The sequence below is a fragment of the Tinamus guttatus genome, unplaced genomic scaffold (genome assembly GCF_059628265.1).
Source record: "Tinamus guttatus ecotype Peru unplaced genomic scaffold, ASM5962826v1 Tinamus_guttatus_pri_ptg000134l, whole genome shotgun sequence".
Classification (NCBI taxonomy): domain Eukaryota; kingdom Metazoa; phylum Chordata; class Aves; order Tinamiformes; family Tinamidae; genus Tinamus; species Tinamus guttatus.
Genome location: NW_028288668.1, coordinates 2,646,980 through 2,674,408, shown reverse-complemented (window position 1 = coordinate 2,674,408; position 27,429 = coordinate 2,646,980). Strand labels below are relative to the sequence as shown.

The 27,429-nt window shown below is 42.7% G+C and overlaps 1 protein-coding gene and 1 long non-coding RNA gene across 2 annotated transcripts in view; both read left to right on the top strand.

The window, feature by feature from the left end:
* Positions 1 to 27,429, top strand: part of LOC148595246 (uncharacterized) — a 371,889-nt gene that overhangs the window by 17,573 nt on the left and 326,887 nt on the right. The window lies entirely within an intron of this gene.
* On the top strand, positions 693 to 24,730 carry MXRA5 (matrix remodeling associated 5). The gene is made up of 8 exons (XM_088521856.1): positions 693 to 876; positions 4,488 to 4,928; positions 7,218 to 7,590; positions 10,531 to 10,660; positions 10,987 to 11,377; positions 13,958 to 18,931; positions 19,488 to 20,388; positions 21,996 to 24,730. Exons 1-8 carry the CDS (start codon positions 693 to 695, stop codon positions 23,905 to 23,907), a joined length of 9,306 nt encoding a protein of 3,101 aa, XP_088377982.1. The 3' UTR covers positions 23,908 to 24,730.

The window sequence follows — 27,429 nt, the reverse complement described above, 5'->3', positions numbered from 1 at the left end:
CCACATGTATCTCTCACTGTAGATGACAATAGATTCCTGCATTCATCCTCCTCATTGTAGCACATTTTTAAATACTTCTACTTGTTAGTACTCTCAGCTGTCACATCATTTACTGCCCTTTCGGTTTGTCATTTGGAGCACAAAGGTAAAGCAGTGCAGCACCTCTCAGTATGACAAGAGGAATGAATTTGACCTCCATGCTTTCATAGAGATCAATATTCAGACGAGCAAGATGCAAGCGGGCTAGACTGAGTTCGTGGAAGGGGCAAAAAGTTTTGTGTAGCTGCATCAGGGTAGATAAACATTTGCTTGGCTTTCACTCCAAGGTCTCTAGATGTGAGTCAGTGCAGAGGTGTGTGCTGTTGTAGCACTACACTCAAGCAAGCAGACTGTGAAAAGGCAGACACAGTACCAAGCTAACAGTGCTACAAAATGCCAGCATCTGCAGTCCTGCTGCAGCCATCCATGCAGAGATGCCCAAAGGTGCTGGAAGAAATGATAAGGTCTGTGCAAGGCTTCGGTGGATCACTAGTAAGACCTGTAAGATCCCTTCCTTCCATTGCCTCTCTCTTCTGCAAACTCAGTGGGTCTTGGACTATAACTGATCTCCCTCCCACCCTGTTCTGCTTCTTACTAAGCACCACTTACTCAAATTAGCCAGTGACCTTGTCAGGCACTACAGTACTGTCAGAATGCAGCAGGGCCAGATGCTCCCTAAGGGGCATGAGCCAGGAGACGAGCATGATAACACATCACGCAGGGCTGGGGCCTTGCAGCCGCGGCACAGGCCTGTAACGCCCAACACAGAAGTTATGGCCAGCTTCACCAGGAGCCCATTGGGCAAGTCCAAGGTCATGGTGGGAAGTGAGCCTGGAGGTTGGGGTCTGCCTCTGCTGCATCCATGGCCCAGAATGGGCACAGCTGTGGCCAGAGGACCAGGACTCCTCTGGCACCGGGGAGGAGGGTGCCTGTGGCCCCAGGCCACGCTGAAATGGGGCTCCTGGGCTCTGCACAGTGGTCAGAAGAGGCCCTGGGAAAAGGAGGTCAGGACCGTTGACGCCTATTGGTGCTGCCAGGGCTGTGACAAATACAAACACATGAAATGTCAAAAACGAACAGAAGAAACACATGCAATGGCACTAAAGTCAGCATACCTTCCCAATAAAAATACCCAAGGTCTAAAGAGAAGTAGAGAACAAGTCATGACAGCACTCCAGTATTATTTCTACAAATTAACAGTTTGTTTTTCTGCATGAGAAATTGAATGCAGTCCATCACCTTTTTTAAAGACACCTAATTTTATTACTGGAATTTAAACAAGGTCCTAATTCATCTGCAATCTGTGGACATTTATTTTCTGTTCTCTGCTAGGTGATACAGAGGAGAGTTAATCTATTACCAGCTCCAGTGGAAGTTACTAAAAAACTGTGTTTTTTTCTTTTTTTTCCCCTGTATTTCAGTTATCTGGGTTCCATCATTCTGTTCCTTGGGAAGCAGCTGGGAAAGGCAAACCATCAGGTACATCCATCAGGAATACAGTGATGTCTGGTCTTCTCTTCTTTGACCTAGAGCAAATAAAACAATTCAGTTTCAAAGAGTCTGTTTTGTTCAAAAAAACCCACAGGCTCAGTGTTTTGCCTCCTTTCTCCGTAAGGCTGCTTAGCAGGAGAAACTAAGAGCCCTGCTCAGTCACTGTGAGAACAATGGTATGGGAGCAGAAGAGGGAAGGCTGAATTTTTAATCCTATCACTTCTATATCCAGGCACTTCTATATGTCAGTGGAAGTTGGGAAAGAAGTAGCTAAGAGATGAAAAAACAATTCCAAACAGGGAGGCCTAAAGGCAAGGTAAAGAGGTGAGTTGTCTGAAGGAGGTTGTAAGAGGAGAGCACTCCGTGCTCACGGAGGGCAGCGACATTACGGAACTGCAGCTACAAGGATAAAAATAGCAGAAAATGTATCTTTCCTCGAAGGTTCAGCGAATAAGGATTAATCGGTGAAGCATGAGGGAAAAAGATACTACCCCCCATGTAAGCGTGGCCACACAATCTTCCTCTTGCAAACTCTCAACCACAAGTTTCCAATAGTCTAAATCACTAAAGAGTAGGGCTTTCAGGAACCAGTGCCATTATCTCTCAGCTTAAAACCAAACAAAAAAAAAAACAAAAACCTTGATACTCAACTTCTCTCTATGTGGTGACACTGGTCTGTACCTATCTATAAGGGAACAAACTTTTATTACAGTTGCTTCTGTTATCTGCAGTCCTAACTCACTGTGGTGCTCAGATTTCTGGCTTTTTGAAAGCCCGCTAACTTCTTCTCATTTACAGTTATCAGTTTCTCTGTCCCTTTTCCTTTATCATTTGTGAGCTTCCATTTCTGCACTACCTTAACACCTGACTGATACATTTGTAAGACTATGACTTAAATGGATACCCCTTATTCTGAAAGTTAGGTTATATTAAAATCTGCATGATGGGAGTAATACTGCAGCTGCCTTCATGGATTCCGTTGCTACAAACGTGGTGATAACTTTCTTAAAATATAAAAGCAGAATTCATTCATGTAAGGGAAAAAGGCCCAAAGCCCCATCCTATTCTACCCTCACTCCACACATACAAACCAGGCTTCTGCAGGCCGCTACTGCCTTGAACTACAAACATCCTACTCACAAACTGCTACTCAACAGCTTGCTGAGCTCCTGCACGACGAACCCCCAGGCAGAAGAGCGTTCGGGCACACACACCTAAAGCTGCTGGGGAGGTCAAATCCTGCCACGTAGCAAAGGACAAAGAGCATCCGGAGGACCAGGTAGAGATCAATGCCTGTACACAGTACAAGGGAAGACAGGCACCTGACCTATCTTTATTCTCCTGTGTAATACAGTCAAAGAAATTGGCCTCAAATCTTAGCCCATCTTTTTGAAGTAAATCCCTTCTCAAATTTCAAACCCCAAGTTTATGGATACTGACATTTCTGAAGCAGTTTACAGCTTTAGGGAAGTGAGAAAAATAAATTTACTTTTTTTTTTTTTTTTTGGTAGCAGGCCACCTGTGAAGTTTTTTCATCCTAGCATTTATTCACAAGTCCTTTGTAAAATTATTGCTCATGACTTCAACTTGTGATTTAGATTCAGCAATATTGACTCTATTTGTACCTTTGTGACCTGCATGATCTGTCACCTATTGCCAGTCAACACAATTATTGTGAAAAAAAATCACAGAAAAAGTCTTCTGAGCAAAAGAAAGTTCCAAAAACAACAAAGCTGAAGTTCAGTGGTATAAACACAGGTCACATCACTGGTGTGCTCAACCTCTCACTGTAACACTGCAACATTGCATGAGAGAAAACTGGTGTCTAATTCAGAGGCACTACGGTAATGACCAGAAAGTGAAAATGAGAGTGATATATTACAAGAAGTGAAAAACAGCATTTTAGGGACTGTTTAAATGAATTCAGATTGAGTAGTAATAATAGTAGAATCACTCTTCACACTACTTTTAGGTTTTTCACTTAAAAACACTTTTTCAAAAGATAATGTCTATTCAGACAAAATAGCTCCTTCCTACTGTCATTACAGTCTATCAGATTAGGTATGGAGATGCCTTTAAACAGACAAAGGGCTCTCTGCTGCTTTATTCAGCCTGAGCTCAGTGAAGTCAGCTTCTTCTTGGCTGTACTTACACTGGCTGTAAACACTGTAATTTTACTGGGGTAGGTCAGGGGGATCAGATGATGCACCAGTAGAGACCAAATACTGCATGTTGTTGAACATCGTGGAAACTTTTTTTTGCGGTGCACTAGAACTCAAAAGAGTTCCACTCTTTGAGCTACTTTTTCAAAACTTGCCCAGCTTTCATTAGCTAAATGGCAAGGTTTTTCAAAACAAGCTCCATGGCTAACAGTGCGGTTATGAGTTCTTTTCCAAAACAATGTTTATGAGTGCATTTGGAAGATGCGACTTGGGCAGATTCAGATGCTGTCAACAGGTTATCCCTAAGCAGTTGCAGCACGATTCTTTTTCTCTTCTCTCACTTTTGATAATCACTCCAGTCACAGGTTCAGGACCAAAAAAATGGTTGATTAATTCAGGTGCTGATTCTGTGTATTTGTGATGGTACAGGCAGTCTTGATAGTACCGACATTCACTCAATTTACCTGACTTGGTGGAACTTTAAAGCTCCAAGACAAAGCTCGAGCGGATTGCAATGTTTTTGGACCATCTGAACAGGTTTCTGTGACTCTTCTGTGTCCTGAAAGGCTGAGTTCTTTGCTTTTCTAGCATAAATGGGGTAACTGCTATACTACCTAGAGAACAGAAAATACCTAAAATCACTGAGTGGAAGCAAATAGATGATGGAGCTGCAAATGGTCTTCCGTGGAAATCTGCGTGTTGCCTTCTCCCCTGGACCAGAATTAAGCTTGTTAATTAAAGAGGGAAATCGAGGAGGTGAGTTTTAACGATTTAATGCTTCCAGTTTTCCCCTAGTGGAACTGAAATCTTCTCCGGTGGATTTTGGAGGCAGCAAGCAATTCATGGCTGATCTACAGAGCATAAACCCAAGCGCATTTAGCTCGGCTGGGTTGCACACCTACCCCGTGCGTGCAAGCGGCGCCGCGGCACATTTCGAGGGGGAAGCTCCCGACCCCGCCGCCGGCTCCACGTCGCGGGCCGAGACGGGGACCGGCCTCCCCTCGCCGCGGCCCCCCCGGCGCCCACCTTCCCCGCCCAGGGGCCGCCCAGGGCGGCGCGGAGCCGCTCCGCCCGCCGCGGCCGTGCAGCGGGAGGCAGGCAGCGAGCGCCGCAGCCGCCCCCGTGCCCATGCGGCGCCCCCCGCCCCGCCTCGCCACTCCGCACGCACCGCACGGCGCCCGGGCTGGGGGCACGCGAAGAAGCGCGAGCGCCCGCAGGAAAGAGCAGTAGGTCGAGGTACTAACGTTGATAGCAATAATAGTAATAATAAAGGACGGCGCGCTGCCCAAGCTCCGCCGCGTCGCCTGCTGGCGGCAGCCACGGAGGCGGACTCCGCACGATGACAGGCGATGAGGAGCCCTAAGCCCGGGCCAGCCGCCCGCCGCCCGCCCGCAGCCGCCCGGCCATGGGGGCGGCGGGCAGCGCCTGCTGAGAGCCCCGCGCCCGCCTGCAGGTAAGCGGCCCTCCGCCGCCTCGGGGGCTGCCCTCGCGCCGCGCAGCGGGGCGGCTTCGCTCGCCGCTTTGTGAGGAGGGAAGCTGGTGCGGGCCGGGGGGGACACGGAGCCGCGGGGGGCGCCCCGGCCGCCAGCCCGCCCTCAGCGCGCTCGCCCTCCCGCAGCCACCGAGGGAAATTCTTCCGTAATGGGAAGCACATGCGAGTTCGGCGGAGAAAAAATAAATACTACTTAAAAAAAGAAAAAAAAAAGAGAGAGAGAAAATCCCCCAGCCCGCCCCTCAGCCGCGGGGGCACGGCGGGAGGGGCAGCACCGCCGGCCGCCTCGCGCAAACCTCCCCGCGAGGGCGGGCGCTCTAGCCCTCAGCGAGGCAGGTCTCCGCGGCCGAGCAGCGCAGCGGCACAGCCGGCCCCGCGCCGCCGGGCGCCCCAAGTAAGTTCGCCCCGTCCTTCCCTTCCCGTCGCGTCGCCCCCGTCCCCTCCGCGCACCTCGCGCGCACCCCCCGCCGCCCGTTGGGAGCCGCTCCCCAACGGCCGCCGCGGAGGGCGCGGCCGCGGCGCACGCCCATTGGCTGCCCGCGGCGCGCGGCGGCGCCGGGCACAGCCAATGGCGGGCGGCCGTTGGGGCCCGCGGCGGCGCCGCGCAGCGCCCGCCCGCCGCGCGGTAGAGGAGCCGCTTGCCGCGCGCCCGGCCTCTCCAAACGCTCCTAATTACTGCTCTGTTATTTCTGTATTTTTATTTTTCATTAGTGTTTTTTAAATTATTATTATACTTAAAAAGAGAGCATTCATTAAAGAGAGCATCAAGGGGAACGGCTTCTGAGTATTCTTAAAACAAATTCAGAGGTATTTTCCCTGTAAAGGGCAGTGGATGTCTCATTAACTCAACCGCAGATATTTGAGAAACCTCTTCAGGCCCGATGAGCCACTCTTTTGATCTGTAATGGTTTGCATATGATGTTAGAAAATAAAAAGTATGCGTCTTATTGCTAGCAGATCTGAGCAAAATTGACTTTTGTACTAAGGCTTAATATGTAATGGAATTAATAAGATCTGGTAGGAATGAAAGCCTTTCCCTGCTTGTCACACTGTTATACAACAGCGGCAGGACTAGTGTTCTGCTACTAATAACAGTTTGCATTCCTGTATGGCTTTAATCTGAGGAGCTCAAAATTCTCCTGGAGCAATAAGAATTTCAGACTCACTCGTCCAGAGTGAGTCTGTGCAGCCTCTAATTGGACATCTGCATAAACGATCATCCTGCTTTTCAGTGGTGATCAGTGCCCGAGGTCAGTGGCAGTTGCACTTTCCTGTCTGTTCCAGCACAGCGTGCTTCTTTGAGAGCCCCTTTGTGTCGAAGAGCCCAGTTTTATACATACAGCTGTGTGTCTGAGTATGAACGTGGGTGTGGAGACATGGCAAGATGAGAAATACAAGAGTTCATGTTTACATTTCCTGTGGGGGTCATGCTCACGCTTCTGATTCAGTGGTGTCTTTTTAGCAGTTCTGATCCTTCTCAGCGCTTGTTTGCCTGTGATTATGATGTGTGTGCCCAGCATCACACAGCTGGTGCATGCCAAGGGGTGACAAAACCCAGGTATATTGGCTGCCAATTCTTCCTTTCAGTCCTATTACCTCCCACCAGTGATACGGCTTCCCACGTAAATGGTGGAGGGGATTCATTCCTCCTCCTAATTTTACCCTCCTGAAAGTGTGTGTCCTGTCTAAACGTTAGGTGCCTAGGCTAGGAGAGCACCTCAGGAGGCTGGTTTGTACCATGTCTAGCTAGTTGAAACACAGACAGTTCCATCTCCATGTGAGGAAGCACTTCTTTACTGTGAGGGTGACAGAGCCCTGGAACAGGCTGCCCAGAGAGGCTGTGGAGTCTCCTTCTCCGGAGATCTTCCAAAGCCGCCTGGATGCCACCCTGTGCCACATGCTCTAGGTGTCCCTGCTGGAGCAGGGGGTTGGACTAGATGATCTCTAGAGGTCCCTTCCAACCTCAACCGTTCTGTGGTTCTGCGATAACCGAGAAAACTCGTGGGTTGGCTGTGGGTTCTCGTTGACTGCAGAGGGAGCCACGGCGTCTCGCTCGCACCGCGAGCTTCCCCTGGAGCTGGCCAACCTCCCGGTGAAGACGAGCGCACAGCGCGCACAGCAGCAGCGCCAAACTCACCACCACGGAGAAGGCAGCGCCGCGTGCTTGTCGATATTAAAAACACCGGTTTTGTCCCTTCTTTTCTCCCCCCACGGACGCAGGATGCGGGCCGCGGCGGCGCTCTCCGCGGTGCTGATGCTGGTGCTGGTGCTGGTGCCGGCGCGGGGCGCGCTCGCCTGCCCGCCGCCCTGCGCCTGCTACGTGCCCGCCGAGGTCCACTGCACCTTCCGCTCCCTGGCCACCGTGCCCGCCGCCATCGACCGGCTCGTGGAGAGGATCAACCTGGGGTGCGTACAGAGAGCCGCCTGTGCGCTTCTCGGGGAGGCTCGCGGAGGTGTTGGGCAGATGGTGCCCAGCTTTGTGTTCTATTATTCTTTCAATAATTTTATTGGAAAAAAAACTACTGTGAGATTTGTACTAAATGTTGCATGTGGTACCTGATATAGAAAAACGTGATAGGAATAGATTCTGTAGCATAGCCAGGTAGCATCTTAGAGCACATTGAGATAATGAGATAAAATTTAGCTATTGCACTGACATAAGAGCTGTTTTTTTTTTTCCCCAAGGAACTTAAGCTGAGTATAAGCAGGCACTTTTTTTAAGACAAATTTTCTTTTTTTAAAAAAAAAAAATCCCTTTTTTTGAGGAGAGAGAGCTCGGACTCCAGCTTACTTTCTTCCACTAGGATATTTCCAGCTTGTCTTCCACTAGGATATTTCCAGCTCGCATCTGTCTGCCAGGCTGAGAAGGCAGGGACAGCTTGTGCATTGCATACCACAAAGTGTGTAGGACCGTTGTAGGACATAGCACGGAAGGAGGGTCTCAGCTCTCTTCTACTTGATGTCAGAGCTGCCTCCTTCTTTGGTATAAACCCCCATGCAAAATTGCCTGTAAACTGTAAATGATCATGTTATGACTGATAATAGTGACTGTACTAGTGATTAAACTAGCTCAGCCTGGAGAAGAAAAGGCTGAGAGGAGACCTGGTCAGCGTCTGTAAGTACCTCAAGGGAGGCAGTGAGAAGGATGGTGCTGGCCTCTTTTCAGTGGTGACCACTGCTAGAACTAGGCGAAACAGCCAGAAACTAAAGCATCAAAAGTTCCATGGGAACTTAGGGAAAAGTTCTTACCAGTGAGGGTGACAGAGCGCTGGAACAGGCTGCCCAGAGAGGTTGTGGAGTCTCCTTCTCTGGAGATCTTCAAAACCCGCTTGGATGCCACCCTGTGCCACGTGCTCTAGGTGACCCTGCGTGTGCAGAGGGACTGAACTGGATGATCCCTAGAGGTCCCTTCCACCTTAAGCATTCTATGATTCTGTGAAACTACTCCTCTGTAGTTTAAACCATCTCTTATTTGTCAGTGCTCTATTCACCTAAAGCCTAATCTTATTCTCAAAATGCAGTTGTAATCAATGTATTTTTATCATAGAAGTCTGAATTCTCCTCCTATTTTGATGTCATCCAAGCAACTCAATGGAGTTATGCGTCAATGGAATGATGCATAATGGTGCAATTCCTTCAGTATGGAATGACTGTCCAATTAGGTCCCCTTTATGACATTCTGTAGTGCGAGGGATGTTCTCAATATTATTTCAGGTCATATGTTATCAGCATAATTATTAATAGTCCCCACTAAGGAGCTGAAATTATATGCACAAAGAAGCCTGAATCAATCTTAGCTAGACACATACAGCACCAAGGAGAGTAATTTCAGCAAGTTCATTTAAAAGTTGTTGCCAGAGAAGCTGCAAAGCAGAGTTGCCAAATTCTGTCCAAAGTGTGTTTGTCTCCAATTGACCTTACATGTCTCGTAGACCTTTGGTAGGAAAATAAAAATATTATAGAATATGCCCAGACATCCATGTCTTTGTTTCCCTCTGGATCACATTTCTTAAATAAATACTCTGTATCTACAAACCGTATCAAACTGCAACCCTCCCAGTTTTTTTCCCATATTGAAAAACATATTATCATTCACTTCTGCTTGCATCATCATGGTGTGCCAAATTATTTCTCTAAATTTCCCTCTGAGACGTTTTCTTCCCCGAGAAGAGACGCTGTTACCTATCCGATGATGCATGTCTTTCACTCTACAAAAAGACCTTTTAACATATTTCCACTTTCAAGCGATTAGGATACAGGTTTAGGATACGTAACTGGTCATACTTTATGAAAATTCTCTATTTAGCAAAGTTCATATGCTCTAGAAGACTACTGCTGAAATAGAGTTTTTAAATAAGATCTCAGATATTAGCACAGTAGAGTTTCAATAGGACTAAACATACAAAAAACAGCCTAAACTTTTACCAGTTATGAACCTTTACGTAGATGACAAGGAAAGGATTCCTCTATATTCAAAGTACTTTAGTGTCTCTGCCATTCTCTGTCTCTCCCCACTTTCTCTTTAGAAGGAAAAGTATTGAAAATGGGGGGGGGGGGGGGGGGCGGAGGGGAGAAGCTTTAAAATTAAATGCTTCATTTAAGGTCTTCATGCCCAGATTAGCTCATACATTTTATTTCGTGTCTGCCTGAGGAAACCCCAAATGTAGAACTAGGCAGCCAATCTTAAAGCTTCCATATTGGCAAATAAAACCTGATTTATTAGGCCAGCAAGTGAAATTGAATTGTTTTCAAAAAAGCAGATATTTCATATTACTTCTCTGACAAAAGTTTCCAGGCTCAAAGTATATTATTGGAAGGTCAGTTCTTGGATTTTGTCGTTAACTGGTATAGCTAATTACACATTATAACAGTAAGCTAGGCAAGTTATGGCTTTCTGTTTCTAGTGCTTTTTGGGACATGTCTATTTTTAATGTTCTCTTTGCAAATCTTTATTCATTTATTGTTAGATGCTGTTTTGGCAACACTGCAGCCCTTCTAGTTTGCCAGGCTCCATAGCATCATTTGTTGGCTGAAGGCCATTAATTTATTACCATTCCATAACCTGAGCTGCATGGAAAAACATACTGACAGCTCTTAGAACTTAAATGCTTATTTATTGCTCTTACTTTTAAATTATGATTAAAATGGCACAAATTGAGTTAAAAGAAATCTTAATGTAAACATGAACTAAGTATGCTTGGCCTTGTAAAAATGTTTCAGTAACTCTTGGCCCTTCAACAATGCACTAAGATCCGTCCATTTTTTCCTGAAAGTTAGACTATACTAGTTTTACATTTGTGGTCCATGACAGTCAGTGCATAAAATGTTGTGATTTTTTTTTTCCAGGTTTAACAGTATACAGTCTATATATGAAAACTCCTTTGCAGGACTCACAAAACTGGAATTGCTCATGATTCATGGAAATGACATTCAGAATATTCCTAATGGTGCTTTGAAAGATCTCGTGTCTCTACAGGTATGCTCAGATATTTCTAAATACCACAAATTACAGCTCCCATGAGTGACAGAAGACAGAAAATAAGTGTTTTATCGATTAAGGTATCTTTTTTTTTTCCCTCAAATATATTGGGAATATGTTATTATACATCCACATCATGCTTGATAATGTCAACTAATATTTAGCAACAATCTCATCTGTGATTTTTCTGTTAAAAAAGCTTGAGAGGAAAACTTCTGCATACTTTCTGTTGAAAAAGCTTGAGAGGAAAACTTCTGCATACTCATTATGATGTTTGGGTTTATATATAAAACCAGCTAATTTCATTTTATTCTCCTTTTTAGGTTTTCAAAATTAGTTACAATAAGTTGAAAGTCATAACAAGCCAAACCCTTCAAGGACTTTCAAGCTTGATGAGACTCCACATGGACCACAACAGAATTGAGTTCATTCATCCAAATGCTTTTAATGGATTAACTTCTCTAAGATTGGTCCATTTGGAAGGAAATCTGCTCCAGCAGCTTCACCCCAGCACATTTTCAACATTTATGGTCCTTGATTATTTCAAACTATCAACAGTAAGACATCTCTACCTGTCTGAAAATGCTATTAGTACCTTGCCTGAAGGGATGTTTCAAGGCATGCCACTGCTGGAAAATCTTTATCTTCATGGAAATCCATGGTCCTGTGACTGCGGTTTAAAGTGGTTCCTTGAATGGAATGAAGTTTCTGCAGGTAAGAGTGAAAATATCAATGCTTCTTCATCTTCTAATTTTCATGTCCTTTCTTTGTTCTTCATATTTGCGTAGCTTTGTAGTTTCTAGAGTTGCAGTGCTTATACAGTGTTTATGTGCACTATCGTGTTCCTTTACCGTCTAAAAAATACATGTATTTAAAAAGTAATGCAAAAAAGGAGTGATTATGTGTCAATAACGACAATTCAGTGTTCAACAACAAAGAATTGGTAATCACATTCAAGATGAAAAAGCTGTTAGTAAGGTTTGTAATTGGTAGTAGGAAGCTGTTAGTGTGCTCTTTTGCCCAACGGTACAGCTTCGGCAAAGGATTGGCAATTACCCTCAGTCAAAAAGCTTGTTAACAAAACACTCTCCTGGGAGGTGAGAGTAATTGATTTGAACATTTTGGGTTAAGGAGGGAATGGAAACCAGGTTTCCAGCTTCCTGGATGAGTCCTCTTTAAGACAGTTAAGTTTAAAGCTATTACGTAATATTTGGGCATCCTTCTTGTATGTCTGTGTTTTTTTTATTGACTGCAACTTTATTTTGTGGGGAAGCCAACTTGTTTTAAATATTCTTAGCAAACACCTACAATCCTGCCAGTTTTTCAGAGGAAGATATATCTTCATTCAGACTTAGATGTGAAATGAATTATCGCAGAGCTAAAGGCAGAGTTCTTTCTGGACATGTGCAGAAGCAAGCTATCGGACAAATAGTGACTTTTATGATGTCTCCAGATCAGTAGTTTACTAATGGGTTTGGGGGATGTCAGTTTTTGCTTTGCAAATCTCGTTCCACCAACACTCCATGTCAGGTAGGTGAGTGCTTACTGCAGTATTAAAAGAGAATTTCATTTAATCGTAACTGCAAATACCTCAGATGGTTCCCGAAGTCATAAAGCTTCTGTAGTGATTTGGAGTCCATGATGATCTTAGAGTACATAATTCATTGCAGTTTTGCGCTTTTAAGAGTGTGTGATTTTTTGATGTATATCATGTGTGTTCCTGATTGAACTGGTAGCTGAAGCATATAAATTTGACTTTAGCTATTTTACATGTTGATATTCTTATATATGCTTCTTGATCCAAATTAGTAGATGTATTAAAGGTTTTTAAGGTGCACTGTAAGTTAGAAGGGCGAAATATTTAATTAATATTCTTTTTCCTTTCACAGTGACGGTTTGCTGTCGTTTTTATTCAATTATGTTCCTCTTCTAAGCTACAACAGTGATTTTTGGATAGAGAAAGAAATTTATCCCCGTCATTTTCACATATGACAATATTTGTATCTTTATACTACTATAATCTTGGCTCCTTTGGAAATTCTGTTGCTCACAATGTGGAGTCATAAAAGTGCTGTTTTAGTGATCACTTAAAAATTCCTTCGACCAGTACAGTAACTGCTGGGTTGATTATGTGCCAGTTCTGTCATGAAAATTGCTTTCCTTGTCTTTGAAACATCGTGTTTCAGTCTGAAAATAATGGACTGGTTCAATTAAAAATTCCATTTCTAAAATCTTTTGATGAAAGTAGATTTGTCAAATGGACATACCATATATTTTTCAATTTAAAAAATGGCTATGCGATTTTGCCAGGTTTTCTTTTCCCCTTCTCCTACCATTTATATATTGTCCGCCTTTATATTGAAAGATCTTTCATTCCTCAGGAGCTATCAAGTGACACTTATATCTAGAAAATCTGTGGCACATTTTATTTACATTGTGTTTCCAAACTAAATTTGTAAGGCAATATTTGACATTACAGTAAGCAGAACAACATAAATAAATACGTCTGTTATTTTGCAGGCAAAAGTCTTTCTGGCATTAATAGGAGAAAGGAGTCAAGGGTATTGCTGCTTGTTGCTTTTTTTAAAAAAATATTTCCTGTTTTAGCACTCCCTCGCTGTTTTAGTTTTTTTATTTTATTACTACAGAGATTGGAAGTATTGTAGAGGTCAGGGGAAAAAAACGTGGCACTTCCATGTTCCACTGCAGGCAAATAGTTTATAAGAACAAGAACTAATCAGCGGATTTTGGCAGCTGCAGTGTTATGTTTTGTGTGTTTTCAGTACAGATGTTAAGATATAAACAGCCTGCTGGAGTGTTAATGAGCATGTCCAGCATTTCTTAGGTAAATGCTGCAGTTTTAAAAAATGAATGGACTCCTGTTCCATTTAAGGCCCACAACTTAGATGGGTAGGTTCTCATTATGCTTTTTTTTTTTTTTTTTCTGACGCAGTGTATATTTCCTGACCTTTTAAACCTTAAAACCACATTAGTTTCTAGGCATTTTCTTCAGAAACAGTGGATCTAATTTTACGAAGGAGCATTCAAACCTATCATTAAAGTTAGAGGAAACTGCTCACCCATTTTGAAAATCAGGTCCATTCAAGTGTGAAAACAAAAAAAATGCCAATTGAAAAACCTTGCAATGCCTTAAATGACAATTTAGAAACCTTGTCATATAGTTCCTGCAGTATAATGTTTTCCCTGTGCAGTCATTTGGCACGCTGAGAGTTCTATAACTCCTGTTATTCTGGTTAATTGGGGAGCTTATCTTTTTTCTTTTTTTTCTTACAGGTATTCTAAAATGCAAAAAGGACAAAGCCTACGAAGGGGGACAGCTCTGTCCTAAGTGCAGCAGCCCGAAACAGCTGCACAAAGAAGATATTCAAAATTTGAAAGATATTTCCTGTAGGAAACCTATCATTCAGTCCTCACTGAGACAGAATAGTAGCACTCAAGAAGAAGATAGTGACAATTACGAGCTCCCTCTGGAAGAGTTTCAGTCTTCTCCATGGAATATTACTTTGAATATGACCGATGAGCATGGCAATGTAGTGCACCTGAACTGTGAAATCAAGAAACCAACAGGCTCTACCAAAATTCAGTGGAGTCAAATCCAGACTCAAGAAATTGATATAAATGCTACAGTTTCACTGGATTTTGAATGTCCAATGAATCGAGAAAACTATGAAAAATTATGGAAACTTATAGCTTATTACAGTGAAGTACCTGTCAAACTAGAGAGGGAACTTATGCTCAGCAAAGAGCCTAAAGTGACCTACAGGTACAGGCAAGGCTCAGATTATGATGCTCTCTACTACACAGGTGTTAAAGCACAAATACTATCTGAACCGTCCTGGATAATGCAACCTCTCATAAATATCCAATTAAACAGACGCCAAAGTACAGGGAAAAAAGTGGTGCTATCTTTTTTTACTGAGTTTTCTCAGATGATTCATACCAAGGACATTAGGCAGCAGAGAAGCTGGGTAATGATAGAGCAAAATGCCAGCACAAGGGTGGCGCAGAGTGTGGTGGAAGGTTCAGACTGTCAGCTGAGCTGCAATGTGAAAGCATCTGAAAGCCCCTTCATTCAGTGGCTCTTTCCAGATGGGACTAAACTGCAGGCACCATTTAATCAAAAAGGCAGTAGGTTTTCCATTCTCAGTAGTGGCCAGCTAATAGTCAAAGGAGTGAGTTACACTGATGCTGGTCTGTATTACTGCATTGCCCAAGTGAGAGATGATGTGGACATCATGGCTTACAGACTGTTAGTACAACCACCATCTATTCAGCCAGCTGATACAGACGTAGTGAGAGTTGAAAAAAATGTTGGAGATCCAATAGTTTTGCCTTGCAGTGCGGCTGCCATTCCTGAGGCACAGTTGAGCTGGATTCTTCCAAACAGCCGTGTGCTTAATGATTTATCAAACTCATCAAAAGGATATATGTTGAACAATGGTACTTTGCTTATTCCAAAAAGCCATGTCAGTGACAGTGGCTATTACAGATGTGTGGCTGTCAATCTGCATGGATCAGATCAGTTTGCTATAAGGGTTATGGTAAACAAAATGGTGTCTGACAGGTCGTTTAGGAGGATAAAACTAAAAAAGCGCCCAAGTTCAAAAAGTTTAGCAAAAACAAGAGTGCGGGTAGTAGAGGATGGAGAGGGATCAGGAGCAGGAGGGGTGGATGATACCTCACAAAAAAAACACCATCTGAAAGACCGGGAAATATCCTTTAAACAAAGAAGTGACAAGGTGCCAGAGACTCAAGTTAAAAAGGGGAGGAAGGGCAGAAGGAAAATGAAGATCTGGAAAGGAACTGATAGAATCCAAGAAAGCAATGTTGCAGAAGGCCGAAGAGTATTTGAATCTCGAAGGAGAATTAATATGGCAAACAAGCAGATTAATCCACAGCATTGGGCTGACATTTTGGCAAAGGTCCGTGGGAAAAATCTTGCTAGAACAACAGCAACAGCCATTGCTTCAACGACGGCCCTGCCACCAGCCATGCAGAGAACAACCCCAGTCCCTCGCCCGGCAGCGAGCCCTCCTCCTGCTTCGGAGGCAGCCGCTGATGTGCTGGATTCTTCTGCTGATGCATCACCTCTGGGTGAAGATGAGCCGCCCTCAGACACCGTTGCCCACAGCACTAAAGCATTTTCAGCCCAATCCATATTAACAAAATCAGAAACAGAACCCTCCGCTGACCGTAGCACTTTGGAAACACCAGCAAGTAAATACCCTGTAGAAACCTCTATATCAGATCCATATTCTACTGCAGTATCTGTGTCTGTATCTGTGCAACCCCAAAGTCAACAGCAACTCGATGTCAAGACTGATTATTCACTTGTAGTCAAAGAAGATATCCATGCTCTCACTGAAGAACCTCTAATTAAACAGTTAGTAACTAACTTCCCTAATATCCCAAGCAGTTTACCCTCAGAAGAAAATGGAGCTACAACTGTACCTTATACATCAGAGGAAAATTCTGCTTTTGCTGAGCTACCACTTGATGCTACTGTCCTAGCTGAATCTCAGGCTCTAGATCTTCATAGCATCATGGAGACAGATGTGAAGATAGATGACGTGGACCGCCTGGGTACAGAGAACATAATGTTCACAACTTCCAAGTTGGACAGGATAATCTCAACAGATTTCAGAGCCACTACTATCATTTCTTCATCTGTTTCTCCATTCGTTACAAAAAGGAGCAATGACATGATACACCAGCACACAGAAGTATCCACAGGCCAGATAAAAACTGCAGAGTTAAATACAAATTATCATGCTGTCACATCCATCAGTGTCCAGAGCAAGAAAGATCCAGAGACAAGAGTAGAACATAGAAACCTACCTGGTCCAAAAACAGATCCTACATTCACTTGGACAAGTACTAATGCTCCTCATACAAAAGCAGATGGGATGCCAGTTGCTTCCATCGGCAAGTTGACCTCTGTGGCTACAACAACAGCTCCCTATAGAACAACGGCATCTTCTAACTTACTTGTTACTCCACATTCTAGAAAAAGGCCTTACGGGAGAAGGAGATTGAGGCCAAACAGAATCCGACAAAGACAAAGACCCCGTCCTGTTTTAACCACAGAGGGAATGCCTGTCATCCCAAGAACATCCGGAGTTGAAGGTATTACAAAAAGTGTCTCTGCAGCTGTTGATGGTGATCGTAAAACTGATGTCAAAATGCATACTAAAGAAAAGGAGCACTTGGAAGTTAGTCCTTTAGAAGTTACTGATCCAATTGTCTTAGAGAAGGTGACCAAAATCAGACAGGAGATCACAACTTCTTTTAGGCCTACTGCTTCTCCATCTGAAACAAAGCCTGTGATAGCTCCTACTGCTCCAGAAACCTTGGCACTTCCAGCCACTGCCCTTGCCACAACCTTATTCTCCTATGTTGAACATAACACAGTTCCTACAACAAAGTCAAATGAACAGCTGAAATCTGAGCAAAATAACGTACCAACATACCATTCATTAGACCATGTGTCTGAAGGAAAAGGCACTAAAGCAGATTATGAAGTTACAGATAGTAAGACAGAACAATCAAGGACGACAGCTTCTCCTGAGCATATGAGCACCTTAATAGTATCTGCAAAAGCTGATTACCCAGAATATAAAGAAGAATCTATTCTTTTTGACTCAGAAGTTGTGGCTAATGACATCACCACTGGAGCTTTCAAGCTGATATATCCCACAATGATAGACTTAAGCATTCCACTTGGGACAACAGAAGTTCTTGAGGACCCTTCAGTTTCACAAGAGCTGCAGAATCCTATAGTACCTTTAAAAACACCAGCAATAACTGAGCAACCTCAGCAACAGGAAATTCTGACTTTGTCCTCCTTTAGCACAACCAAAACGCAAACTTTTCCACTTAGAGAAACCAGTAAAAATGTTGCTATTCCTTCTCAAACTGAGACAAAAATATCTTTCCTGGATAAAACGGAGTCTGTATCACATGCATTTCATCATGATCTCATCATGCAGACAACTGAAAAGCCTCCAACTTCATCTGCTGCCTTTGACCCATTTACAAAACTTGCTACTCTTCCCCCATCCATTTCAAGCACTTCACATCCTTCTGTTTATTATAACAGCAAGGATAGTCATGCCTTCAATCAAGTGAAGTTTCCAGAGACACAGCAAGTTGAAACAGACAGTGGCAGAATGATGGTGAGCTCCAAACAGAATGCGTACCCTACTCCATCCTCTAGCCAAAACAGGATTAACATGCAGTCTAAAGAGGAGCCATTCCAAAAGACGCTTAGTAGCAGATCAAACAATAGTTTATTGCTAAATCCAAACCTTCCCCATTCACCAGCTGGAATGATACCAAGCCTAAACCAAAGACTGCCTGTGGTGCCTCCAAGGCATGTTCCAGCAAGAGGCACAGCGAAGCCTCCTTATATGATAACTCAAGGCTCGTTTCGTTATTTTATAACACACCAGCCGCTTCACTACACAAACAAACCAGAGATAACAGCATATGCTGCACATACTATCCAGGACAAAAAACACACTGCTTCTCAAATAGATGCGACAAGCACGACACCAGCCACTCCGTTTTACAGGACAAATCCACTCATTGCAAGCAAGTTTGGTAATCAAGGTCAGAACAGATACAATATTAATACATTTTTTTTTGGCAGTAACTACCTCCCAGATAACAGAGGTACAGTGGGGAGACAACCAAGTCCAGGGATCCCCTATCATCCCAGTTCCAGAACGGTGTTCCCTCTCAATAGAACAAAGATATTACCTCAGTTAGGAGTGCATCCTAAACCAGTGGTGCCCAGTCAACGAATCCCAGAAGATGCAAATGAGAAGAAAATTGTTCAGGTCTCACCTACCAGGATTACAGTGCAAAAAGCTGCAGCTATTGCAGTGCCTCCATTGCCACACACCACAACCACCACATCACCACTGGAGCCGCTTTTGAAGACTACCAGCTCAGTGTTTCTCTCTCAGCACACGAGGCAACCTATATCCACCACGGTTCAGCCTTTTAAAAGTATCCATAATCACCAGCAAAAAGCTCCATCTGTGCCTTATGTGAGAGGCATAATGCCACACAATTCCACCGTAATCCAATCTCCCAACAATTTCAAAACACTGGGAGAGAAACCTAAAATTACCACGAAAGGATCTCACAGCATATCCATCCTTGCTGAAACAGATGCTTTTATCCCTTGTGAAGCAGTAGGGGAACCCAAACCTTTTCTTACTTGGACAAAAGTCTCTACAGGTAAGACACTTACAAATGTGTTTTTCCGTGCAATTTTAAGGATACAAATACTTGGATTATCACATAGAAAGGCACTACTGTTGCAGGAGTAGTCCAAAACACTGGAATAACTCTGTTAATTTAAAATACTTTTTGTCTATATAATCTATTAGTGGCTAATCATTATAGATAAAAATAATGTTGTGGTATTTTTATAGTAAAAGAAAATGACTAGTATTTAATGCATCTGTTTTTTGTATATCAATTTGTACGTCTGTCTTCTTAAGCAAAAGGTGAAGGAAAATTATGCGAAGTTTTAATGGGAATCCCAAAGAACAAACATTCCCACACTGTGCAAGTTTGCAAGTTAGTATATTAGTTTTGCAATAAAATTAAACACCAATCTGAATAGTGCACAGTAACTGAAGGTATAATATGACTCATTTTAAATAGTAGTTGGTATTAAGTAGTTTTGTTCTAATAAATCTTCTATCAGCCTTTTTCAAAGCAGTGGTGTATGTCTTAAAAGCAAAAACATTGACATTCTGTTCCTTTTTTTCCCTCTCACCTTTCCTAGGTGCTCTAATGACAGCCAACACAAGATTACAAAGGTTTGAAGTCTTGAAAAATGGCACCTTGGTTATCCGAAATGCTCAGCTTCAAGATCGTGGGCAGTATTTGTGCACTGTTCAGAACCTGCATGGCATAGACAAAATGATTATTGTCCTTTCAGTCGTAGCCCACCAGCCTAAAATTCTCCTTTCCCGCTATCGAGATGTCACGGTATATTTTGGAGAGACTGTAGCAATGGAGTGTCAGGCTAGTGGGATTCCAAGCCCACACATTTCATGGATTTTCCCAGATAGGAGGATTTTGCAGAGAGCTACCACCACAGAAAGCAGGGTAATGCTCCATGAAAATCGAACCCTGTCTATCAAGCAAGCGTCCTTTTCAGACCGAGGAGTGTACAAGTGCGTAGCTAGCAACGCCGCAGGAGCTGACAGCGTTGCAGTGAGGCTCCACATTGCAGCCTTGCCCCCCATCATCCAGCAGGATAAACTGGAGAACATTTCCTTGCCCCAGGGTAGCAGTGTTAACATCCACTGCACTGCCAAAGCAGCGCCTTTTCCCAGCATCCGTTGGGTGCTCTTTGACGGCACGCAGATCCGACCGTCCCAGTTTGTCAATGGGAATTTATTTGTTTTCCCCAACGGGACTCTTTACATTCGCAACGTCTCTCCCAAGGACAGTGGGAGCTACGAGTGCGTCGCAGCGAACATGGTGGGAGCTGCCAGGAGAGTAGTGCAGCTCCACGTGAGGAAGCAAGCATCCAACGCCAAGATCACCGGGAGCTCTCCTCAGAAGACCGACGTAACGTACGGCAGCGTCCTGCGTCTGGACTGCAGCGCTTCTGGGGACCCCTGGCCTCGGATATTGTGGAGGCTGCCTTCCAAGAGGATGATTGATTCCTTGCACAGGTAAATTACTGTCACCTGAGGTGCTACAGCTAAGTTGTAGCTTTGATGAACGTAGAGAAAAGGCCATTCATATCTGTACAAGTTTCATTCTTAGCCTTAGTGGGTTTCTCAGTCCTTAAAGGAAGAATTTAAAATGGTACCAAAAGATTCCATACCATAACTTAACATCATTTGCCTGGAAACAATACTGCTTTTGAAAAGGCAGCTTCAGATTTAAAGGATTTAAAGGATTCAGATTTAAAATTGTCACTATATGTTTTGGTTTCTTTTTTCAGACAATCTGTAGCTGTCTGACAGTCCAGTGACAAAAGTTCAAATACACACCATTTGTGCTACTTCCTTCAATAACACCTCTTTTCATAATTAAAAATTCGCATGGCATTGCACAGGTACCTGCTTTTCCCCAAGAGAAATGGGATCATTAATCTCCATTGTACAGGTTATTGTACATTATCCCAGTGGGAATAAATCATCTTATTTTTTCTAAAGTAGCCCGGTCATTTAAATATTGTTGAATAAATAGATGCTATCTTGTAATAAATCATGTTCCATATGGATGCTTAAAAAAAAATCTGCCTAGTGTTTAAGAATAGCAATAGCTATCCTAAGTGTCTGTGCTGAAATTCAATTTCTGCTCTGTACAATAATCATTTGTCACTCTTTGAGCACTTTAGATAAGGAATGTGTTCACATTACTGTGCTCACTTAACAGCAGCTTTCTCAGTAGCTGAACACAGTCATAATTTTTGTCACACAGATAGAAAATATAATTAGGTAACCTGTAGATATCACAAAATCTATAATTTATTTTATACTTCGCTGATAACAACAAAATACGTTTGTCATTTTCTCCCTTGATCTTTATATGGATTGTTCTTCAAATACAACAGTTCTCTAATTTTGAGAAAAATCTGTGAGGCTTTGGAGTAACTGAATTTTTGTCACAGTGTGCCATTTCCATAGCAAAATGGAAAGGAACAGTAGCTTTCTGTCACTCTGAAAAATATTTTCTTCCAGATTTCATGACTAAGGTTTTGAAATCCTGAAATAACTGTGATAAGGTTTTCTAATACTGCTTATTTTTGAGTCAAAATTTTTCGCTGCTTTGAGTTTGTCCTGAATATATAAAATGCAGTACTTGAGGTCAGAGGCAATAGCTAATCGTAGTTTGTTTTAATTAAGGGCCTTGAAGTCTTGAATTAAGGAAAATCTCTCTGTAATTATAGTTTGTATAGGTTTGTGTACAGTAGGTCATTCAGAGATCCAAGGTTTGAATGTTACTAAATACTACAGAATGGTGGAGATTAGACGATACCTCTGGAGATCTATACGTGCAATGTGAATCAGAAGAGTCAAAAATAACACCATTAAAGTCTTTGAAGAGGGCTGCACATTGCTCTGTGGCACATGAGCAGAATTATTTTTCATTTACTTTGGATGGGGAATAGCTTGGACATTTCTGATCATCTAATTATCTAACTGTAGCTAATGGTTAATTTTTGTTCAGTACAGTGGGGTGGTTGTGGTTTTTTTTTTTCAGTTTTCACTGAATAATTAATTCCTAAAACCTGATTTTGCAGTTCATGTCCTGTTTTCTTTCCTCACAGTAGCTTGGAGACTAGAGTCAAAGTGTTCAGCAATGGGACTTTGGTTGTCCACTCAGTCACGGATAAAGATGCAGGAGACTATTTGTGCGTGGCCCGCAATAAAATTGGGGATGACTATGTGGTCCTCAAAGTGAATGTGATGATGAAACCAGCCAAAATAGAGCATAAAAATGAGAAAAACCATAAGGTCAAGTACGGAGGGGACCTGAAAGTTGACTGCGTAGCCACAGGTCTGCCGAATCCCGAGATCTCCTGGGGTCTACCGGATGGCAGCATGATTAATACCTTCATGCAGTCGGACGACAGTGGCAGCCGGACGAAGCGCTACGTCGTCTTCGACAACGGGACCCTGTATTTCAATGACGTCGGGCTGAGAGAGGAAGGGGACTACACGTGCTACGCTGAGAACCAGATCGGGAAGGACGAGATGAAAGTGCGCGTCAAAGTGGTGGCCGAGCCGGCCGCTATCAAGAACAAAACACACGTCGTTATCAACGTGCCCTATGGCGACGTTGTCACCGTCGCATGCGAAGCCAAAGGAGAGCCCACTCCCAAAGTGACCTGGCTCTCCCCCACAAACAGGCCCATTCCTGCCCTATCTGACAAATACCAGGTGTACAGGGATGGAACCCTCCTCATCCAAAAGGCTCAAAGATCTGACAGCGGCAACTACACTTGTGTTGTGCGCAACAGTGCTGGAGAAGATCGGAAAATAGTCTGGATCCAAGTTAACGTTCAGCCTCCCCGAATCAATGGGCATCTCAATGCAATAACATACGTGAGGGAGACTGCCATGAGGGACAGCCGGAAACTTATTGATTGTAAAGCTGAAGGCATCCCAGCTCCGCGGGTCTTGTGGTCTTTTCCAGAGGGGGTAATCCTGCCTGCTCCCTACTACGGGAACAGGATCACTGTGCATCGCAACGGTACGTTGGACATCAAAGGAGTGAGGCAGACGGATGCAGTGCAGCTCATATGCATTGGGCGGAATGAAGGGGGGGAAGCGAGGCTCATCGTGCAGCTCCTCATCGCAGACCACGTGGAGAAGCCTTCCTTCAGAGACCCCGTCAGTGAAAGGATCACTGCTATCGCCGGGCACAGCATCAATCTGAACTGCTCTGTCCAGGGGAACCCTGAGCCCAGCACAAGCTGGATCATCCCCAATGGCACTGAGATCCCCAGCGGCAGCCACCTGCACAGGTTTTACCACAAGAGGGATGGGATTTTGCACATCAGTGGTCTTTCCGCTGGGGACGCTGGGACTTACCGCTGCACGGCCAGAAACGCCGGAGGTTACCTGGAAAGGGTTGTCTTCCTGAAGGTGGGACTCAGGCCAGAAATCAGCAACCAGTACAACAACCTGGTGAGCATCATTAACGGGGAAACTCTGCAGCTCCACTGCATCACCCAGCCGAACCTGCGGGCACAGATCTCCTGGACGCTGCCCAACGGGATGGTCCTGGATGCTCCGCAGGCTGTGGGTCGCTTCTCCCTGCTGGAAAACGGCTCGCTGACAGTGCGCGAGGCTTCGGTGTTTGACAGGGGCTCCTACCTGTGCAAGGCGTCCACAGAGTATGGCACGTCCGTGATGAATGTGCCCGTCATCGTGATAGCCTATCCTCCCCGCATCACCAGTGAGCCAGCACCTGTCATCTACGCCCGCCCTGGAAATTCAGTGAAACTGAACTGCATGGCCATCGGGATTCCCAAGGCAGAAATAACGTGGGAGCTTCCAGACAAATCACATCTGACAACAGGAGCTCAGTCTCGTCTGTATGGAAACAAATTCCTCCACCCCCAGGGGTCATTAGTCATCCAGCAGTCTGCTCAAAGAGATGCGGGCTTCTATAAATGCACTGCTAAAAATATACTAGGCAGCGATTCGAAAACAACCTATGTGCACATATTCTGACACTAAAGCAAGTGCCTTTACCTGGATACTGATGTCCAAGTCACTGCCAAGCGAGTGCAACAAGGAAAGTACTGTTTGCAACAGAGCCAGGAAGGCTGAGGGCAGGAAAAAAAAAGAACACAATGGAATTCATTCTATTTTCATACAAAATGCATTGCTTTTGTACTCAACATGGTAGTACTTTCCTGCAGTAGAAGGAGGCAATAGATGTATTTAAACTGAGGGGGCTAGCTTGTTGGGACAGGTCTCTAAATGGTTAAAACAATGTTTTTTCATGCTATCCAATAGCACTCGAGACCTAAAATACTCTTCTTGTCAATAGTCCAAAGCTACCCCTGTTTTCACAAGCACCTTAAAAATGCCAAAGAAGTATTAACTATAATAAATGAGCTGCAATGATAGAAGTGCTTTAGTATTTTGTTGGAGAGACACAATTTTCTTTATCCCCTGCAGTGCTTTTACATAATCTAGCCTTATAGAGTATGATTACTAACTTTTCTGATCATTTTTCTATCAACTGTTCAAAATCAAAGACTAATTTAGTAAATAAGAGTAATCTATTTTTAATAAAAATAAATTCAGACATTAGTTACCGTAACATATGAACACACCTTTTCCAGTCACTAAGGATGCTTCAGTCAAATTCATGCATTACATATTTTATATATATTTTTAAATCAGACTATGAGACTAGAAAGATTAACAGTGAACTTGGTCTCATTTTATAAATTATTGGTCTTTACAAGACTCTGATACATTACAGTGTTTTATAATGATAAGGTCACTATACTGTACATTTTATAATAAAAAATATTTTCCAGAAGTTCTGTTTACTGTGTTTTTCATTTTGCTTTGAGAAGATAGGTTAGTCCAAACACTAGGTGTATGAAATTACCTGAGAAAACATGTTATACATACTTTTTTGTCTTACTAAACATGATTTTGTAATGAAGAACTTGACACTTTTGTTACATATATTTTAGGATACATTTACAAGTTTAATGATTTTCTTGAAGTCAAAAATGGTTTGCTTGATAGTATCTACATATCTTTATGCAATTTATCAAATACACTGATTAAATCATTACTACAAGAATCTGAATATGCCCATATTTTGAATAAACAGTTACAATAGTTATGAAAAAGTCTACTACCTAGAGATTCTCTGAGATATTCCTGAATTCTTACAGTTCTCACTACTTACACATTTTATGCTCATATTTTAGAAATATGACAAGAAAAAAAAAGCCTCATTTTGACCTCCTCTATTTATTGGTTGAAATGTAAGAGGAAGTAATGCAAAAAGTTATTTTGATGTTTCATTTTGTGAAAAATAAAAGCGTAATGATTTCCTCACCCAAGAAATTTCTGCAGTTTACGAGACTTGGGAAAACTGTATCCTCTCACAGAGAGCATGCTTGTTTTGCTTGAACCGAGCTGCTTGGAGGAGAAAGCATTTGAATAGTACAAGGACACCAAATCAAACCAGGAGGTTGCTGAAAAGAGAGAGGGGCAGGGAACATGTGATACAATATTTTATAAAATGTGTTTTAAAAGATCCAGTGCACGGTAAAAAGTTCTGTTCTTTAACATTATAAACAACCATCAACAATTAGGTCTTTGTTTCTCGTCTTATGTTGTAAGTCCTCGGACCCTACATCAGCAGATCCGTACTCAAGGTCAGGCATGTGTCTAGCTGTCTGGCAGGACTGGTGCTGCTGAGGAGGGCTGTGAATGAAGAAGGGGATCAAGCATCAAAGTTTTAACTCAATCATTCACACACTCTGTTTCTACTAGGGCTGTTTTCCATGAACAGGTCACAGATTTTACGTCTGTAGTTTCTGTACTTCATCGCATTGCTTTTGTAGTAGTTCTTGGAAAATCACAATATAAATTTTAGTAATAATACATCTTTTAAAAGGGTCTGCAGTCGGCATTTTAGCTTTGGAATAGAAATCAGTACTTTTATTTATTTGTTTGTCTAGTCTTCTGTTAACACACACATGAAATTAGAGATATTCTAATGCTGAATGACTTCTATATATCTCCATTAAACAGCAATTTTTTAAGTCAAATAAATATAATTCGAAATCAAATGTTTGCTATTTTGGAATCAAATGAAGCATCTTGCAATGTTTTATTCACCATCCAGAATTTTCACTAATGCCAGAGGTAATCCTAGAAGCACGCGAAATCAAAGATATGTCTCAAAATGTTTTCCTTATTCAGATAAAGACTTACATGCTTGTACAATTCACTGAAAATCAGATTTAACTTTTAAAATATTTTAATTCCCAAGGTGTTTGCCTTTACTTGTTTCATTAAAGCAGGCTATCAGTGAGAGGCCTGTAAGATACAGTTCTCTTCTAAAATAGATGTTAACTAAAGTTTAACAACACACGTTTCACTCAAGCACTGATTCATCATCTATCCCATCTTATTTTTATATTCTGGCCCTCATGTTTGCGTAGACACTGCTTGTCTGGGGTAGCCATCTTGAAGTCCTTTTTCAGAAAGAGAGAAGTTCAGTGGGAAACCAGGTCTGTCTCAGGACTGGGCTTCTTAGGCCTGATGCCACCGAGTCATTTGTCAAATGAAGGCAACCACAGGACGAGGAACTTAAATCATATTTTTTCCTTTATTTCCGTAGTTATCTGCAAGTGTTGTAAATCAATGATAAGTTCTCTTTAAGTGCACAGCACTTCATTAATTGGTTTGCAGAATTCTTCATTCATTTCTCAGACTGAGCAGGAGCCAAGCATTCAAACACAATGGGAACAGGCTCCTTCTCTGATTTTGAGAGGTGCTGGAAAAGAGATTGAGTGCTCTTGATGTAAGAAACTTTCACAGTTTTTACTCGATAAGTCAAAACAAGTCCTGGATAGTTTCTGTGGAAACGAAAACTTGTCATTCCTTACTCTCTGCTTTGAAAACAGAGCTAAAAGGTTTGTCTGACATCTTGTTTGGAGAAGTAGAGTAACAAGATGTTTCATTACAGCTCTGTAGATTACAAATGATCAGAGTTATATATACTTTTTTTTGCTTTGGCCTCCATAAAAAGAGGTTAATTGTGGCTGTATCTATAACACAGCTTACAGTTAAAAAGAAAAAAGGAGGTAGGAACATAGGGCAGAAAAGCAAAGAAACCCAAGTTAAAATACAGATATTCATGTAATCAAAATCTGATAAAATTCCTAATATAATGTATATAAAAATATATATATATCTACAATTCAGTTACACATTTTAGTTATTATCTTCAAAAGCTAGTAAAAGACAAGTGAGGCACAAGAGGGCTAAGAAAATGCTAAAACTAATCAAAGAAATATAAAACAGATTACCTCTGATAACAAGAAAGTGTTTAATTCATTACTAAGCAATCAATCTATGAACATGTGTAAGATAATACAGTGACAAGATGCCACGGCTCTGAAAGTTTCCGCAGCAAATCATATGATATTGTCACATCAATCTAGTCACTTTCTCATAAAGGTAATTGGCCTAGAGTATGAGAAGAAAGAG

Bases quoted from the DNA above. Each gene is read 5' to 3' on its own strand.
- MXRA5 (XM_088521856.1), top strand. From the start codon at position 693: ATGCAGCAGGGCCAGATGCTCCCTAAGGGGCATGAGCCAGGAGACGAG. The intron at 877-4,487 runs GTTGGGGTCTGC...GTTTTCCCCTAG, and splicing joins GGTGGGAAGTGAGCCTGGAG to TGGAACTGAAATCTTCTCCG. The intron at 10,661-10,986 runs GTATGCTCAGAT...TCTCCTTTTTAG, and splicing joins AAGATCTCGTGTCTCTACAG to GTTTTCAAAATTAGTTACAA.